Source organism: Protomyctophum parallelum (assembly GCF_964188405.1).
Source record: "Protomyctophum parallelum genome assembly, chromosome: 15".
Classification (NCBI taxonomy): Eukaryota; Metazoa; Chordata; class Actinopteri; order Myctophiformes; family Myctophidae; genus Protomyctophum; species Protomyctophum parallelum.
In genome coordinates, this window is record NC_139710.1 from 37,472,588 (window position 1) to 37,490,154 (window position 17,567).

A 17,567-nucleotide genomic window follows, 5' to 3' on the forward strand; every position below is an offset into this window, starting at 1 on the left:
TTGTAAATATAGCAGTGCTAGTGTGGGGGTTGAAGAAACCTAAGTGTGCGAGATTTAGCAATTTAAAAAAAAAGGTTTGTGGAATGGAAAGAAGCCAGACTTTTGACAATTATTTGTCTACAACACAGTCTAGCCAGCCGGTGGCCCTGGTTCAATCAATCACTGATGTGGTCTCATGTAACCTTCACCTTCACAAATAGAACATTCAAAACACATCATTTCTGCTTAAACGGTGGGCTTAAAAAGTAAAGTCTACCATTTCTCATTGGAAACCCTAATGAGACTTTTTAATACCATTACCATCCTCTGACCTTCGTTAAGTGATTTATTAAAAACTGTGAAGATTTGTTGAAACAAAAAGTTAAAACCCTATATTCTCACAATAAACATCATTGCTAATAGGGATCTTCCCGTCGCTCCAACTCTTTAGTAAAGAGAAAATACATTTTTGGGAGGGTTACAAATTTCATATTACCCGTACAGCATGTGTTCTCTCATCTGATCTAATGAAATGGCTATCTCGACCTGAAAATGCATCTTCTTTTTATTTATTTTTACCCTTTTTCCTCCCCAATTTAGTTATATGCCTCTTCAGGAAAGCCATGTTACTAAAAAACAAAACAAAAATATAGGCATAGGCAGTAAGCCAGACAAGTTAATATTTTTTTATTAACAATTTGATACATTTCCATCATCAATTATATTGAGTGAGCCATCTTCAGCCATATATACATAGCATAATGTATATACCGGTATATACATACACAAATGAATGATGGAGGAAGTCTGCTTATATAACTGTGTAAGTACTGTGTGAACCCAATGAACCCAACAGTCCATAAGAGGGCACAGTGTGCATGTAGGAAAGAACAGGGGACCAGAACAAAAACAATAGTGCTGCACGGTTCTGGTTCAAATGTGGATCTCCATTTAGTTTAATACCTCCGCAAGAATCGATATCACGATTATCATTTCTTCCATGAAAATATGTATTGTCTTTAGTTGCTGAACATTCAAAATGTGGCGCCTGTAGCCAACTACTGTGGCTTTAAACTGACAACATCAAATTGCTTGACTTAAACCTCTCTTAAAGTCTCTCTCTTGTAGCAAAAAACATAAGAGTAACTCAAATGAATTGGACAGCCTCTAGTGCTGCACCATTCTTGCTCAAATTTAGAAATGAGATCAGATCTCATTATGTGTCTGAATCTAGATCGCAATGTTTTTTCGATTAATTGTGCAGCACTACTTTTACATACAATTACAAATATGTATGCATTTATTTTTGACCAGCGTTTATGGTTGTTGTTGCCGCAATTTGCAACACTAGATTTTCTTTTTAATGGGTTGAACTTGAATCTAGAGTTGCAACACCAGCCATTGACAGCCCATACATCCAAACAGAAGTTTGTTTACAATCTGATTATAGACATGTTATTATGAACTAGTGACTAGTTAATAGGCCTAATTAATAGGCCTATTAGCTATGAATCACTGTTTTGAAGTGTTGTGTCAGCTACATGTAGCTAAACTTTCCCAAACACTGCAGATAACAATGAATCATAGCTAATAATTAGGCCTATCAAATAACTTTAATAGACCTATTGCTTACTCCACTATACATACAGGTGCAGGTATTCGAGCCTCAATTCTTACTGGAAAAAAAACATCAAATAAATAATTAAATCCAGTGTTACTGTTGGGCAAGTTATGCTACATGTAGCTGACCCAACAATACGTTACGTGCAGATGAAATTTTTTCGAGTTTGGAAGCTCTGCGTACCACGCGTTTTGAAATTGCACAATAATGCAGGACTTAGGAGGTTATTAAAACAAGCGCTTCCGACTCCAACACTAATCACCTGCACAGAGTTTATTGACAGAAAATAGCTCATAACGTGTCTAAGGTGGGTTTTTATGAAACAAAAACTTTGCAGATGGAAGCTTTTCGTACAGCTGCAATGTTGGTGAGTTTAACGTTGTTTAATACAATCAGATAGGATTTTTCTGTTTGGGTGTATGGGCCGTCAATGGCTGGTGTTGAAACTCTAGATTCAACCCATTAAAAAGGATCTAGTGTAATATTAAACAAGCGACTGTTGGGATCCTGCTAATTGGGTGGATGAAAAGGCAAAACACCGCCAAAAATTTCCCACCATGCATAAGACCACAAGTTTGAAACAGCTCCCACGGGGACCACCGTTGACCATTCCATTTAAAAAAAAACTCCGTAATAAATCAAGCATTAATGAACTCTAAATAAATTCCGTGCCCATCACATTATGAGACCTCTCAGCATGATGCAGGCCAACAAATAGTTGTAAAGGTCAGCAGCTCTCTAGCAGAAACTGAAACCTGATCTCTGCGGGTCAGTCAATGGAGACTGAGGGTTCCTTGGGGCATCGCACACCTTCTCTCTCTGGGGCAAGATGCCATGCCAACGACAGGCTTACTTAGCAGCCAGCAAGCAGCCGGAAAAAGAATGCCAACATTGCACTGGAAGGACCCTGCCCCCTGATTGCAGACATAGCCTGTGTGTGTGTGTGTGTGTGTGTGTGTGTGTGTGTGTGTGTGTGTGTGTGTGTGTGTGTGTGTGTGTGTGTGTGAGTGTGTGTGTGTGTGTGTGTGTGTGAGTGTGTGTGTGTGTGTGTGTGTGTGTGTGTGTGTGTGAACTGCTGAGTAGCCACGGAAGGACACCAATAACATGACATGACTTCACTTTACTACTGACGCAATCACACCGCTGGCGTTGGCCGATAACGCATATCTGACACACACACACACACACACACACACACACACAACACACACACAGGCTATGTTTACCGCAGAGGGCTCAGTCCGTCTAGCAGGGCTCTACTATTCACAGTTACACAGTCAGGGAGGTCTAAGCCCCTTACAGAGCCTTAACCTTACTCCTAACCCGTGACTCCATCCATGGCTACACGATCATGCAACAGAAAATCTGAACTTTATCTAATCTGAAGATTTTTGGCGAGTAATGAATGATGATCTGACCTGTACTGTACTTTTATACAGCCACCCCAACTGCCTGCCTGGCAATACAACTGGTTTGGCTGCATGGCTTCAACATCTGTCAAATAATTAATGGCAACGGACTAGCAGTCGTCTGTGCCTAAACAAATGACTGCAACAAGTTAAAGTGCAAATTCTCATATCGTGTATCGTGTTATTTCTTTGATATCCATTCCTGCCAAGTGGATTCATTGCAATATCAACTCTGAAACTCCTTTGCAAGCGCTCATTCCTTCCAGTCGGCTAACGTAAGGTTAGCATTAATGGCTAACGTTCTAGAGATGCATAATATGCATCATTCATTATTATCAGCAATGCTGACACGGTTTAAACTCTCTACAGGCCATGCATAGCAGCTAGCTGTGTCAAAAAAGTGTATATTCTCATATAGTCAATTGATATTTGCTTGAAATCCATCCCTCCCAAGTGGATTGCAATAATATCAACTCTGAAACCTAGAAGATGCATATGCATAATTATCAGCAATGCTGACATGATTTAAAATAAACTCTCTACAGGCAGCTATGTATTGTATTCGCCAATAACAACAATGTAGCCTAGTCAAGAACAAACTAAAACACTAGCTAGACAGTAATGGTAAGCTAAGCTAACAGGTCGAAACAATAACTGCGCTGCTTCACTGTGAATTTGACCGAATCGGGTTTAATAGCAGGGGGGAAATGTTAAAAATCAATTAAATCCATTTGTAACCCCGAGATTGTATGAAACACAAATGTAACCTAATAGTGGGCCCGTTAAATGTCCATAAATGTGTTACATACACATTGCTTAAACCCGCAGGGTTAAAATAAATCAGCTGTGTGTGTGTGTGTGTGTGTGTGTGTGTGTGTGTGTGCGTGTGTGTGTGTGTGTGTGTAGCAATACTAGCATGCTAGCTTGTAGTGTTTTTGTTGTTGTTATGAGATGGAGGGCGGACCCCAGCCAGCGAGGCCGCTCCGCTCGAGCTCTGTCAAAACACAAAAACGGAGGAAAACACAACCCGGCTGGGTCGGACGGACTCACCGTGAAAAGAAAGAAGCGAAAAGCCGAAGCTTTTGGGTCGTGTAACAACAAACTATCGGTCATATCCCACTAGCCGAGGCCAGCTTCACTGCGTCCTCCTCCCGTAGTAGTACAACAAGCAGCAGCCGAGCCGAGTCGTCGTCGTCGTCGCCATCATCATCATCATCACCACCACCACCGCCGCGAAATCTCTCCACCACAACCAGTCAGTGTTGCCACTTGCCAGATTGTGTGTGAGAAAGAAGCATCCAGGGTCTAAGAAAAAGAAGCAAAGCAATTCCATGCGAAAAAACATATTGCATTGCCAATGCAAGTGTCAGACTAAAAATATAATAAAGACAGTTGGAAATGGGGAAGTATATATAGTTGGAGGGGGTACAGCATTTTGTAGACAGAGCTATTAATGTCACATTGCATCTTTATACATGTTATAATACAGGGTATATAACATGTCACGTTGGGACAAATATCAGAATTCTTTCTCAAGACTATCTAAGAAGCCCCAAATAAATAAATAGGGTTTTTGATTTGGATAATAGCAGATCTACAAGCCATGCTACGTGCAGTGACCTTGTAGATATGCTATTTTCAACCAAACTAATATTGGGGAAAATAGTGACAATTTTTTGAAACATTTTAATGACACACATGTGGGTCCCCGGCACAAAATATTGTTTAGATTGTGTAGGTAGGCTATAGGGTCCTTCTCAGACAAATAGAGGTGGTCCTTGACTCCTTGACATGAAAATGTGTGAGAATCCCTGGTTTAAACGACAAACTGTCTGTACCCATTAGAAACAAGCCTCCAAAAAACAGCAGCCCGCAACAACTACAAATATTTACAAGCAACTTTACAGAAAAACAAGCACAAAGTCACTTATAATAAGCGGACATGGCAACACTGTCTCCAACCCCAACACACGACGTAGTAGAACGTGGCGCACGTGCGTCACGGCGTGCGTGAGGGAGGCGGGGCCGAAGAAGCAGGGACTAAGCACGCGCGGCATGATAATGTAAACACCAGTCTGGTGACAGCTTTGAGGGTTTGTATAAACACAAACATTGAATGTCATTGACATTGAATGGCCACTGGCCAGCTTGAGCTTTGATTGATTGATTGATTGATTGATTGATTGATTGATTGATTGATTGATTGATTGATTGATTGATTGATTGATTGATTGATTGATTGATTGATTGATTGATTGATTGATTGATTGATTGATTGATTGATTGATTGATTGATTGATTGATTGATTGATTGATTTAACAGTATGCAGAATTAAATAGGTACATTTCAAACAAAAGCACAACTCGATACAAAAACTGTTACTGTTACTGTGGACGACACCACACTTGTTTACACCATTTTCAATTCATCAGAATGTGTTTGTGTAAACGCAAACATTGGAGACAAAAGTGAGGACGCAAATTGTAATAGGCCAGAATGAGATGATGTATGATGATAAAAGTGCCCCTCACTTCACATGGGTGTGATTTTTCTATAGCCTACTGTACAAGTTTTCCACTGTTTTTCTAACTGTATGATGATATATATAGGCCTATATTATTATTATTTCTATTTTTAGAAGTGTATATTTCTTTAAATGTTCTGATTAATTGAAAATGGAGGAGCCTGATGTAAACAAGTCTTATAGTGCTTTTTTTTGTTTTATCCTTGATAATAGCAGGTTTTGTAACCATTGACCTGTACTTTCCTTGAACTGTAGGCCTAGCCTACGCATTCTACAAACTGTTAATACAAAATGCAAGTACCAGAAGTAGGTACCATTATGCATAATGTCCAGTTTCCAAATTGGTATCATTATTATGCATAAAATGTATTAAAACCTTTTGAAAATAGCCGATCTACAGAGGTTCTAGATCAGCTATTTTCAAATAGCCAATCTTAGTTTAAATAGGCGCAGGTCTGAAGCCAGCTGGGGTTAATGTACGTTTTGTAATAACAATGACCTCTGAGATGTAGGCTATAAGGCTATACTGGAGTAGAAGTGAAAGTACTGAAAATTGGAAATACTCAGCTAAATTAAAACAAAAAAATACCTAAAAAATGTCTTTAAGTACAGTACTTGTACTACAGTAAATGTAGTTATTTACTTTACACCACACTGGTAAACACGGTGGGTCTTGTGATGGTTGTCATGTTCTGTAAACCTCTGAATAATCATGGAAATGAATGCTGCTGCCTATCTATCAGAGATGTGATCTGTTTACACTGACAGCTGTTATGTTGACACACATACTGTCCATTCAGCACAATGCAGTGTTGCAAGTCAGATTATAGGCTACTAAGGCTAGTAAGGCTACACTCAAACATAACAAAAAACATGACTACAATTAAGTGAATTATTTATCATAATACGCCAGTACGCCACATAATTACAAATCATCAATTTCACATCATGCAATTACTGTAATACTGTTTAAGTCAACACATACATATCTATATCTGGATCATCTGGAACACTATTTTTTTAATACAAATACGTTTTATTATTATTATTGTGGCCTCATGACTCACCTACTTGCATGTGACAAAGTGGGACATGTTATTGTCTTCACACTATGCTTCACATATCTTAAATACTTGCGTTTACCAGCTTCTATCTCAACAATTGTGGCGCAAGTCTTTGAATGTATATTCTTTCAGAGCGAATGTTTTTTGTTTCTGGAGGGTCCCTGAAGCAACACTATTTTCAGATGGGGGTCCGTGGCCAATTACATATCATTTTTGGGGTCCTTGACATGAAATATTGAGCACCACTGATATAGAAACATACTGTAGATATTTCAGAATATTGTCAGGATTTCAAGACATTTTTTAAATTTCGAAGTCAGGCCTAAATGGCTTAAACATTTTCAGAGAGCATGCATAATGTGTAGGATAGATATTTCAGTGGTTCTCAAACCTTTTTAGCCTGAGACCCAAAAGACAAAGTATAGACATTCCTCTGGGACCCAAATTAGCTCGTAGATCGGCTATTCTCAGTACTTCTTAAACATTTGTTTTCTAATTTATGGAATTTCTTAGATTTTTATTTTATATATTCAAGAAACTACTTGGAAAAATCATTTGATTTGGTAATAATTCATGAAAACATTAGCTTTTTGGGGAATGTTTCTTGAAAATGTTTTGAAATTATATAGTATTTAAAAACAAAATGTAGGGCACTTAAAAAATGAAGGGACCATTAAAATGTGTCCGCCACACAATTTTTGCCACGGACAGATTCCCATCTGGCCACTGCGAGGCTATCTGCGACCCACTGTTTGGGAAACAGTGTTCTATAGTCAGACATCTACCGGAGGAGCTTGGAGTTCTTATGATTGATGAAGAAATAAAGACGCAACACACCAAAATCTTAAACAATTATGTATTGTATGATGGCTTGATACACATGTGTAAATTCAATTTCAAGACGCTTGGCATACTTTTGTCCATTCATTAACATTTAATAGCCTACCTTGAAATATGTGGTATAAGACAGTTATTAAAGCCTTTATGACACTTGTATCTCTTGGTGCCTCACAGACTTGGAACCTCAAAGTCCATCTTTCCCCAAATGACAAACCCTCCTTGTCAGAGCTGTAAATATTGACATAATAGATTAGTATCCATGTTGAAAACTATGAATGCAATCACTCAAATCGTGCCGACCAAATTCTCATCATTTAGTGACCAATGTCAATTATTATAAAAAACAAAAAAATCATTTCATTTCATGTGTTCGGCCTCTCGATACAAAAAGCTTAGCTTTTTCCAAACTGGGGTAGGAAAAAACCTGTACCCCCTTTTTAAATTCACGATTTACCACAAGGCATTAGTCCTGAGGACAATGCGTCGAGGCATGATATGGCACAAAAAAACTAAAACAAAACTTGATTTAAATTTGTCATTTGGAAACAAGTGTATTAATGGGTATGTTTTGAGTTGTGATTATACTTGCATTTATTTTTCAGATGGTACAATTTTTAACCTGCCTCATGGTGACACTTGAAAGCCAAATGTATCAACAGCTGCAACATGCATGGTCTTTAAATGATGTAAAATAAGTTAAGTGCCAATTCCAATGTCCAAAACAACAATCCAAAAGAGTCTATCTATTCCGTTTCTTTTTTTTGGGGGGAAGGGGGGGGTGACCAGAATGGAATTGCATGCAAATTGAAACAATAATGTGATGTTTACATGAAGAGGTGTAATGGTAGAATGGCCTGAGTATACATTTCATTTTCAGCCATATACAGTATGTCCATCATGTCACACAGTAAACTTCGAAGTGTTAATGTGACTTTTGAGATAGTACAAATCGTTCCTGTCGGGCAGAAACCTTGCATCTCCATATTTCATCTATTTCAGGGGTTCTCAACCTGGGGGTTGCGACCCCTCGGGGGGTCGCATTTTTTGCTGAATGGCTGGAAAATGGAAATTAAGAGTTTACATAGTAGCCTACACATGAATGATTATATCTGGTTTCAGTATTTATTAAAGGTATATTCAGTGATTTCACTCAAAAAACCTTAGGTTTCGTTTTTGGCTGTGGGACCTAGCCTTTCGTCCAATCAGGATAGAGAGTCAAAAACGAAACCTAAGGTTTTTTGACCCCCAGGGGTTAACTGGGGACAGGGAGGAACTCCTTATATGGCCAGCACACTCTATAGTAGGGAGGATTATTACAACAAAACAAAAAAATAAGTGATATTTGAATTAAGTGAAATCACTGAATATACCTTTAATGATGCAGTTTCTCTATTAAGGTTATTGTAGCGGTCAATTTGTATTGGGGGTGGGGAGGTGGACGGGGGTCACGAGACATGGCCAAAGTATTTCCGCGGGTCCCCAGCCGTTGAGAACCCCTGATATATTTTAAAAACATATATTTATTTAATTAATGCCCTACAAGAGTGTCGCACAATAGTAGCGAAAATAGCCGATATACAAACTCGCAATGCATTATGAGCTTGTACGTCAGCTATTTCCTGAAAAAGTAACAGTTTTGGACATACGATTTTCAGCCGACAATCCGAACTTCAACCAAATGGACCCTTATGGTATTGGTAATAAATGGATAAATGAACACTGACAATTTTTACTGTGTACCATGTATGACAATGAGTATTCCATATACAGAATGTCACTATTAATACAGCATATAAATTATGCACAAAACAATGGAGGTATACTGTATGAAAATCAGAGATCAATCTTCTGTGACTCCATGAATTTCGTTTCCCACATGTGAGAGTGAAGTCTGCAAACTATCTCTGAAAGGATATCCATTAGCTTCATCCTGGTAGTGCCAAAAATCAATACCAATTGATACCATACTTGGACGTCTGTGTAATAGATTAGAGAACACCTGCAGCTCTCAAGAAGCAAACCTATCTAGTCCCATAGATTTAATTACAACTTCCGTAATTCCATTTAATGCACGACAACAAGGTCTTTCTATACGCCAGGTACTATTTTGTTTATCTTATTCACTGACACTGATGAGAGCAACTGTTTCAGTAAAGCTTTAAAAAGCAAGACTACCCTGAGAGAAGAGTCTAAAAGGTTGGGCAAGCTTGCCAGACCCAGAACTGGCTCGTACGGGTTTGGTTTATTAAATCTGTACACTCTATTTTTTTCAATATAATCAGCACATATTGTTCCAAGAATGTAAGATATTATTTTTCAGTTAATTGTGTAATATATATCTCTACATAATACAATCCAAGTCCTCTGAACTATTTAGACGATGTGCAAGTGTTTTACTACCAACTTCAACGATACAGTAAAGGCAAAGACTTTTGGACACTAAAGTTAGGATAATTTTGATATTTGAACTTTTCTTGAATCCTTCACAATTATCAAAATCTAAGTGCTGTAAGTAGTTCATACACGAGGTATTTAATATCTAGTTAATCGTTCTGAGTATAAAACAGAGGCAAAAATACATAAACAACTTGCAAGCATGACAAAGAAACGTCTATAGACACAATACACAAGTGGTCATAAAATAATATGAGAGGAGAACCTGTAACCTGTAGTGTCCTGTAATATACTGTACTTACAAACTGACTTTTTACTGTTTATGTTGATAAGAGGTCATACGGTTTGTATTATGCTCCAAAAATACTACACTCCTGTGAGATAGCCCAAACATAATCATTTATATATTATATTGGTGGTGGAATGGTTCATTCCATTTCTTATGCAACTGCCCACAAATGAAAACCTCTTCCTAAATTGAGTTGAAGTCTAGCTCATTTCATCAGGTCATGTTGTAGTGGTTTAACTGCAGACAAAAGGAAGATAAATTCAAGGGCAGAAATTGTCAGCCTACCATTGTTACCAAGTGTTGCCTCTTTTTCCAGGTAAAAGTGTAGAGGAAACAAGAGTGACTGACCACATGCCGGAGTCATTAAAATGGCAGGATCGTTTGCCTCCTGTCTCTTATATTCTCGCATATTAGTTGTGACTGAAATGACGTTTTTTTTTTTTTTTTTTTTTCCTCATTGGAATCGCAACAATCCCCACCGATTTCAGACGGTTCTGTCTGTGAGGCATGATACAAAATAAATGTTCCTCCATTTATTCAAAGAATGTGGTTAATGCATATGTATAAGAATGAAAAGTGTGATCATAGCATGATGATCATAATGATCAACGTAATCTGAGGTAACCGGGTGTATCATGTACTGTGTTTCTTCGCCCGTTACAGTCTGAGAACCAGTTCAGAGAGGTATAAGTCTGAAAGAAATCGTGTAAACTGTGCTCGTGTATAGTGAATGTATCATTTACTACCAAAAGCACACTGGGCCCTAGAACTGTAAACCTCAAAGATTATTCAAAGAAAACAAAAACACTAAAAAATACTACGGTATACTCGTTAGTTTTAACATTTCCTTTTTTGTTGTGATTCTTTTCTCTCTTTTTTTTGGCTGATTTTTTTTTAACTCTTTTTCTCTCGTTTTTTGCTCAAGTATATCACAGGTGACTAACTACAGAGGATAGGAGGGGGTCAGGTGAATACCATGCTACATCAGGTTTAGAGAAGGCTATTGCAGACAATTCTACAACATGTACAACCACATTTTATACGTCTGAGTTACAAATAGTTTCAAAACATATCACCAAGAAACTAAGTACATACGAGATGTGGAATATTTAGAGTCTTGAAGGACTATCCCTCAGTCAGAAGTAGGATTTCATGTTACTCGACTTAAACTGTCCCGTCTTACAGACAAAATCTGAAAAATTGCTATTCAAAAAGTAGCAAATTTGGTCAGTGTCTCTTTTCAAATAGTTATAGTGCTTTTGATGGCTTAAGACAGGGGTCTTTTTTTAATCTCACCCAGTGGCAATCTACAGAACTTCAGTGTACATTTCATGACACCATAGCTGCAAAAGTCTTCACATCAAGTCCAACAGGTAAAACAACAGCTAGTGCTGTCACATATATTTCAAAGTAGTATTCATTATCAAAAAAACCTAAAACACATTTATAAATATTTTTTTTGTCTGTTTTACTTTCCTAAAAGTTCTCTTATGGAATATGTCTGTATGTTTAGCTCTGTGTTTTCCATTTTCTGTGAGCAGTTTTCAGTACAGTCTGGGAGGAGGAGGAGAACAGACCTTCAGGAGCCAGGCTCCATTTCCTGGTGTTCCGGAAGCTTCTCTTTGAGAGTATTGCGTGAGCAGGATGTGGATGTGTGTGAAGAGAGACGGACACTAGAACTCCCACTCCAGTGTCTCCTCTCGATTGGCCGCTCTCTCTAACCTGTGGATGATGTTATTGAGGTTGGCCATTTTCTCGGTGCGTCTCTGAGAGCTCCGGTTGAGTTTGGGGCTTTGGAGGAGGGGGGGGTTAGGGTCCAGGCTGTGATTGGTGGTGCTCGACGACGAGGGCGGGTTGTTGCCGGGCAGCGAGGGCGATATGGGGGCGGAGGAGGAGGGGACGGGGGAGACCGACATCATGAGGCCCGGCGAGGAGGCGGCCGACGGGGAGTTGAGTGACACCTCCAGGCTGCTGCGGCACGGCTCCGAGGAGGCCTTGAAGCTGACCGGGTCCACCGGGGACTTGCTGGAGTCATCGCTCTCGTGCCTGGACTGGTTGGCTCGTTGGGGCCCGTCTTGTGAGAGCGGCCCGTGATACAGGCCCTGGGCCTGGACGCTACCCATCCCCTCCTCCTGCTGCCTCAGGCTCTGGCCGGCCGAGTGGGGCTCGCGGCAGCCGGCCGGAGATCCGTCCTCGCGCTCGCTTTTCAACTGCGGGAACTGGACGGCCATCGAGAAACACTGAACCCTCGGCTGTCTCATGGCGTAGCCCTCCCTGGAGCCCATCTCTTCCCCGTCGTCCTCCCTGTCGGACGCCTCCTGCTTGACGCGAGGCAGAGCCGCGTTGGCGCTGAGAGGCCGGCCGGAGTGTGGGACGTATCCTGAGTGCTGCGGCAGCCTGCGCTCCTCTCCGTCGGAGTAGGGGGGGCTGCGCGGGGCCAAGGGGGAGTAGCTGTGGTGCTCTGCGTCCGTGTCGTTGTCTGGCAGGCCCTCCATCAGCACTTCCCGTCGCATCCTGGACCTGCGCAAAAAACGCGACATGTTAACACTACTTTTGCCGGGGAATTTTTCAGAATAAAAGGCGCTAGAGTGCCACGCTGATGCTTGATTAAGTCATAAATGAAGACAAAACATCAGCATTCTGATCAAAACCATGGAGAGCTCCGTAGATTCGGAGACATGAGCAACATTTGTTGGCCCGTAAACAAGGAGGTGAACGGCATTGCTCATGCGAAACATGTCTAGGATCGCTGAAGGAAAGGCAAAAAAGAAATATATATACATTTTTGTAATAAAAAGGAGTGTGTTTTGCAGTGGAAGGCATTTAGAGTTCGATTTGACACGCTCTCTTGTCTAGTGCAATTTACACGGTGCCCAAACATTTTCTATAAGCTTAAATTACATGATTGTCAAACTTCTCCTCCATGCCTGCGCTTCCTGCATTCTTGCATTGTTCATTTAAAGGGATATTTCACTTAAAAAAAAAAAAACGTTGTAATTTTATCATCTATTCTGGCTTAAGTAAACACCTCAGACAGTTTTTAAGTTACTTGATTCAGTAATTAGATATTTGATATTCACTTTAGCTGCCCCGCCCCCTTCCTATACAAACCCATTATAACTTCAAATATAGATTCATCGAAAACACCCAACCTTTTTTCTGGTGACTGATAAGTGTCCTTCCAATATGTGAGGGGGTCGTGCTTTTTCATTTACTGTTCTTATTTATTTTTAATAATTATTTTGGAAATTAACCTCCTCCAGGAGGAGGCCGGAAGAGGGAGATGTCAGCTAATTTGGGCCGCTTTTTGGTAATTAGCCTGGGAAACTAAGAAAAAGCGATGCATGACACTAAATTGGGTTTATATGATTAACATTGGTAAATGGTAAATGGTGCATTTATATAGCGCCTTTATCCAAGGCGTTTTACATAGATTGTGCATTACATTCACCCATTCATACACACATTCATATACAGATGGCGGCGGAAACCATGCAAGGCACCAACGAGCACATCAGGAGCAATTAGGGGTTCAGGGTCTTGCTCAAGGACACTTCGACACCAACTCTGGGGGAGCCCGGGTTCGAACTGGATTACCATCCGATCACTCTACCCCCAAGCCACTGCCGCCGAAAACATTGACTGTTTTCAATGTTTGATTTAAATTTATATAATGAAAAATAATAATAGTTTAGGCCCTACAGCTTTTGAAGTGTCACGTATTTTCTTTTTTTTTTGCATTTTCATGTCAAATGAGCTACCTGATCAACTAAGAGGGGCCAACATTTATTTTTAGCCTCTTAGCTCATTGCTCTCTTTCAGTGCCACCTGGTAGTCACCAGTTTAGGCTTTGAGTGCCAATTCTCCCATTGTAAAGAAAGAAATAATTTGTAATTCTATTATGCATGTAATGTGCATGTCATCACCTGTACACCAGATTAGAGGAACTTTCAAAATATGGATGAAAAAATATATATATATTTTTTTAAGAATATATATATATATATATAAAAAAAAAATCCCAAGGGAAGACGTCGTCCGTGGCATCCGGTACTTAATTGGCAATTAGATGTCTAGACGTTTATGGCTACCATTAAAGTTGAACAGCCAATGGATCGATGCACATGATTCTTGTCACAGTTGTACTTGACATAAAACAGTTTATTTGATTGGTCTATGGTTGTTATGGTGGGAGATGCAATGCATCACATCTGATACGGTGCAATCATCACATAAAACAGTTTCTTTGATTGGTCTATGGTTGTTATGGTGGGAGATGCAATGCATCACATCTGATATGGTGCAATCATCAGTCATATAATCAAATGACACAAATGCCAAGTGAAAGCAATCTGAGTTGTCAATGATAATGTTGATAAATCATTACAAAAAATCTATTAAAACAAAATGTATAATACATGTTATGGTGACCTTCATCTCAAATAATACTGATTTTGATATTGTTTAGCTGACTTCTTTTTTATGAAAAAGCTTTTTTAAAGGTGTTCAGCTAAAATGTGCCACTATCATCAAAAATGCAAAAGCAAAACAAAGTCATTTCTGATAAAAAATAATAATAATGTCACTAGGCCTACATTTTATTAATACAATGAATAGCAGCAGGCAAGATACAGTGTCGAATTACATGTCATGATAAAACAATGAACATTAACATATTACTTTGTTCAACTTTAAGTCAATTGAACTCGTGTTTTGGAGGAAATGTATGTGCATGCAAAAACAGCCCCAATCACACAGATGCAACCTATTTGCAATCACACAGGTGCAGGCTCATTATAGATAAAATGGGTGGCCCATTTTAGATTAAATGGGTGGTCCATTTTAGTTGAAACACGTTCAAGGGAGGGGGCACGGTGGCACAGTCGGTAGTGCTGTCGCCTCACAGCTAAAAGTTCCTGGGTTCGATTCCCACTGGGGACGCTGTGGTCGTGTTCCCTCCTCCGCGTCATCAGTGCCCATACCCGAGGTGGGGTTGGCGAAAGGGCCTTTCTGTGTGGAGTTTGCATGTTCTCCCCGTGTCCCCTAGGGTAGATACCCTCACAAAAACATGCAAGTCTGGTACCTAAACTACCTCCCCCTGGCCAGCCGGGGCGCCTGATGGAGGGGAAAGGAACAGGTCGGAATAACGTGTACCTTCCACGCGCTACATCCGGCCGGGGAAATTCCCCCGTCAGGTGAAAAGAAGCAGCTTGGACATGCATAGAAGGAAGCATGACGTCAGTCCGCTGCCCCCCCAGGTTGGCAGAGGAAGTGTAGCGCCCAGGATTACATTAGATTTCAGACAAAATGAGTTAGCTAAGCAAAAAATCTGCATTATATCTAATAAAGGCCATCAGAACATGTATTCAAAATATTTTTTTGTAGATTAGAGTTTTCTTGACTTATAAACCTTATCATTGACAACATTTGCTTGCACGAACACTAACAGTGTTCTCCAATGTCGGTCTGGATTTGAGGCATTGCTCATCCCACCATAAAAAATATAGACTAATCAAATAAATTGTTTTATGTCAAGTACTGCTGTGGCAAGAAACGTGTGCAGCCATTGGCTGTTAAAACTTAAAGGGCTAGGAGCTAGGAAGCTGAAACTAGCTGGCTCATTTTACCTGAAGGCCCACTTTACCTGAGACCACCCTAAACATCAAAAATAATTATTAAAAATAAATAAAAACAGTAAATGAAAAACCACGGCCCGTCACCTATTGGAAGGACACCAGAAAAAAGTTGGGTATTTTCGATGAATCTATCATGGTTAAAATAGAGTTTGAAGTTACAATGCGTTTGTATAGGAAGTGGGCGGGGCAGCTAAAATATCAAATATCTAAATACTGAATCAAGCAACTTAAAAACTGTCTGCGGTGTTCACATGAGCCTGAGTAGACAATAAAATTACCAAAAGTGTCTTTGAAAGTGAAATATCCCTTTAATGCCTGGTAAAACGTTGCTGTCTTAATATGTCTTCTACATATTTCTTGTACTTTTTTCTGTCACAAGATGATGTACCAGTAGGTTATGCATGTGCTAGCCTTACGTTTATTTTGTTTACATGTTTTAAATGTTTTTATGTTTCTACAATTTTAATGTCATATGTGTCATGACATATCTAGTGTTTTTGTGTTTCCATCTGACTCATCGTGCAAACCAATTTCCCGCGAGGACATTGAAGGCTTTCTTTCATATTCTGTGCACTGCATATTCACGCGTTTCTAGAACTGCAGACCTGTAGTTATGGAACCAGTTGATGACCGTGTTGGTCTTGAGGTTGAGCCGGGAGGCGAGCATCTCAATGGTGTTCTGCGAGGGGTAGGGCTCCAGGAGATAGGCCCTCCGTAGGGCCTCCTTCTCCTCGGCCCCCAGCACCACCCTGGGCTTCTTCACCTGGCTGTAAGGGCACAGGTCCAGAGAGCCCAGAGCCGGGCTCACGCACTCGGAGCGAGTGCTGGGCGAGTCACTGTCGGAACCCGTGCTCAGCAGCCCGTACCTCCTCTTCAGGTAGGCTGGAGGGAAGACACAAATGATATCTGGTTTCAAAGAAGTAGGAAAAAAAATATTATAGTAATATACCATTGGTTCTCAAATCTTTTCATGTCAAGGACCCCCAAATTGATAATCATCACCGCAGACCCCCATTTGAAGATTTTTACAGCTCTAGCAAGTGACTCTCAACCATTATATTTTGAAGGACCCCTAGTTTGACTTGCATTAGGTTTAGGCTACGGACCCCCATTTAGTGGAATTTCTATCTCTGGGTCCGCAATTTATATTGTTAAATTACTCTGAGTGTGTCCATTTGGTTCAGGGAGAGAAGCGACATGAACCATTTGGTTCCATTTGTACACTCTGAGTCCCACATGGGGCCATTTGGTTCCCAACTATCATTTAGCTGGGGACCCCCTGGAACTTCCTCAAGGACCCCTGGGGGTACCCGGCCCCCACTTTGAGAACCACTGTAGTATACTATATCAGAAACTCCACATACTGTAGCAGGTGAATGTAACCAGAAGAAATGGCTTTTGAATGGAATAAATCAGCAACATGGACACAGTACAGTGGAGCTGAAGCAGATGCCATCAATAATCAGTGCAAATCCACCTTTCTTCTCCATCTTCTTCATGTCCCTCAGCTTCTCCACGTTGTGAGGGTCATTGAGCCAGAGCTGCATGCGGACAAAAGGCTCCCTGCCTTTGAGGCTGAGTTTATGCCAGGGTTTGGGCCTGGAGAGCAGGTCCGATACCGAGCCTTGTGTCAAGCCCAGGATGCTCTCTCCAAACAGACGCTGGCCTGCACGGGGAACACAATGCAGCGCTCTCAACAACATGATACAGTCAGTATATACTCAAGGTATACCTAGTGTACGCATGCATTAAGTGTGTCAGTGTAACTTGACAACTACGGTAACAAAACATGAAGTGTGATATCATTGAC

General features: G+C 40.3%; 2 protein-coding genes across 4 annotated transcripts in view; both read right to left on the reverse strand.

Moving 5' to 3' along the window:
* Positions 1 to 4,296, reverse strand: part of mtmr3 (myotubularin related protein 3) — a 401,420-nt gene extending 397,124 nt beyond the window's left edge. For 2 of the 3 annotated variants that reach the window (XM_083784545.1, XM_083784543.1), the window contains exon 1: positions 4,060 to 4,295. The gene's annotated coding sequence lies outside the window, so the exon portion shown is untranslated. Of the gene's footprint in view, positions 1 to 4,059 lie in introns of all 3 variants that reach the window. The other variant, XM_083784542.1, reaches the window with a different exon arrangement.
* A 7,468-nt stretch (positions 4,297 to 11,764) lies between these two features.
* Positions 11,765 to 17,567, reverse strand: part of cux2b (cut-like homeobox 2b) — a gene marked incomplete at its 5' end in the record, with an annotated part of 190,541 nt that continues 184,738 nt past the window's right edge. The window contains 3 exons of the mRNA XM_083783472.1: positions 11,765 to 12,641; positions 16,363 to 16,639; positions 17,235 to 17,423. Of these exons, the coding sequence (XP_083639598.1) occupies positions 11,795 to 12,641; positions 16,363 to 16,639; positions 17,235 to 17,423 (1,313 nt within the window). The 3' untranslated portion in view covers positions 11,765 to 11,794. The remainder of the gene's footprint in view (positions 12,642 to 16,362; positions 16,640 to 17,234; positions 17,424 to 17,567) is intronic.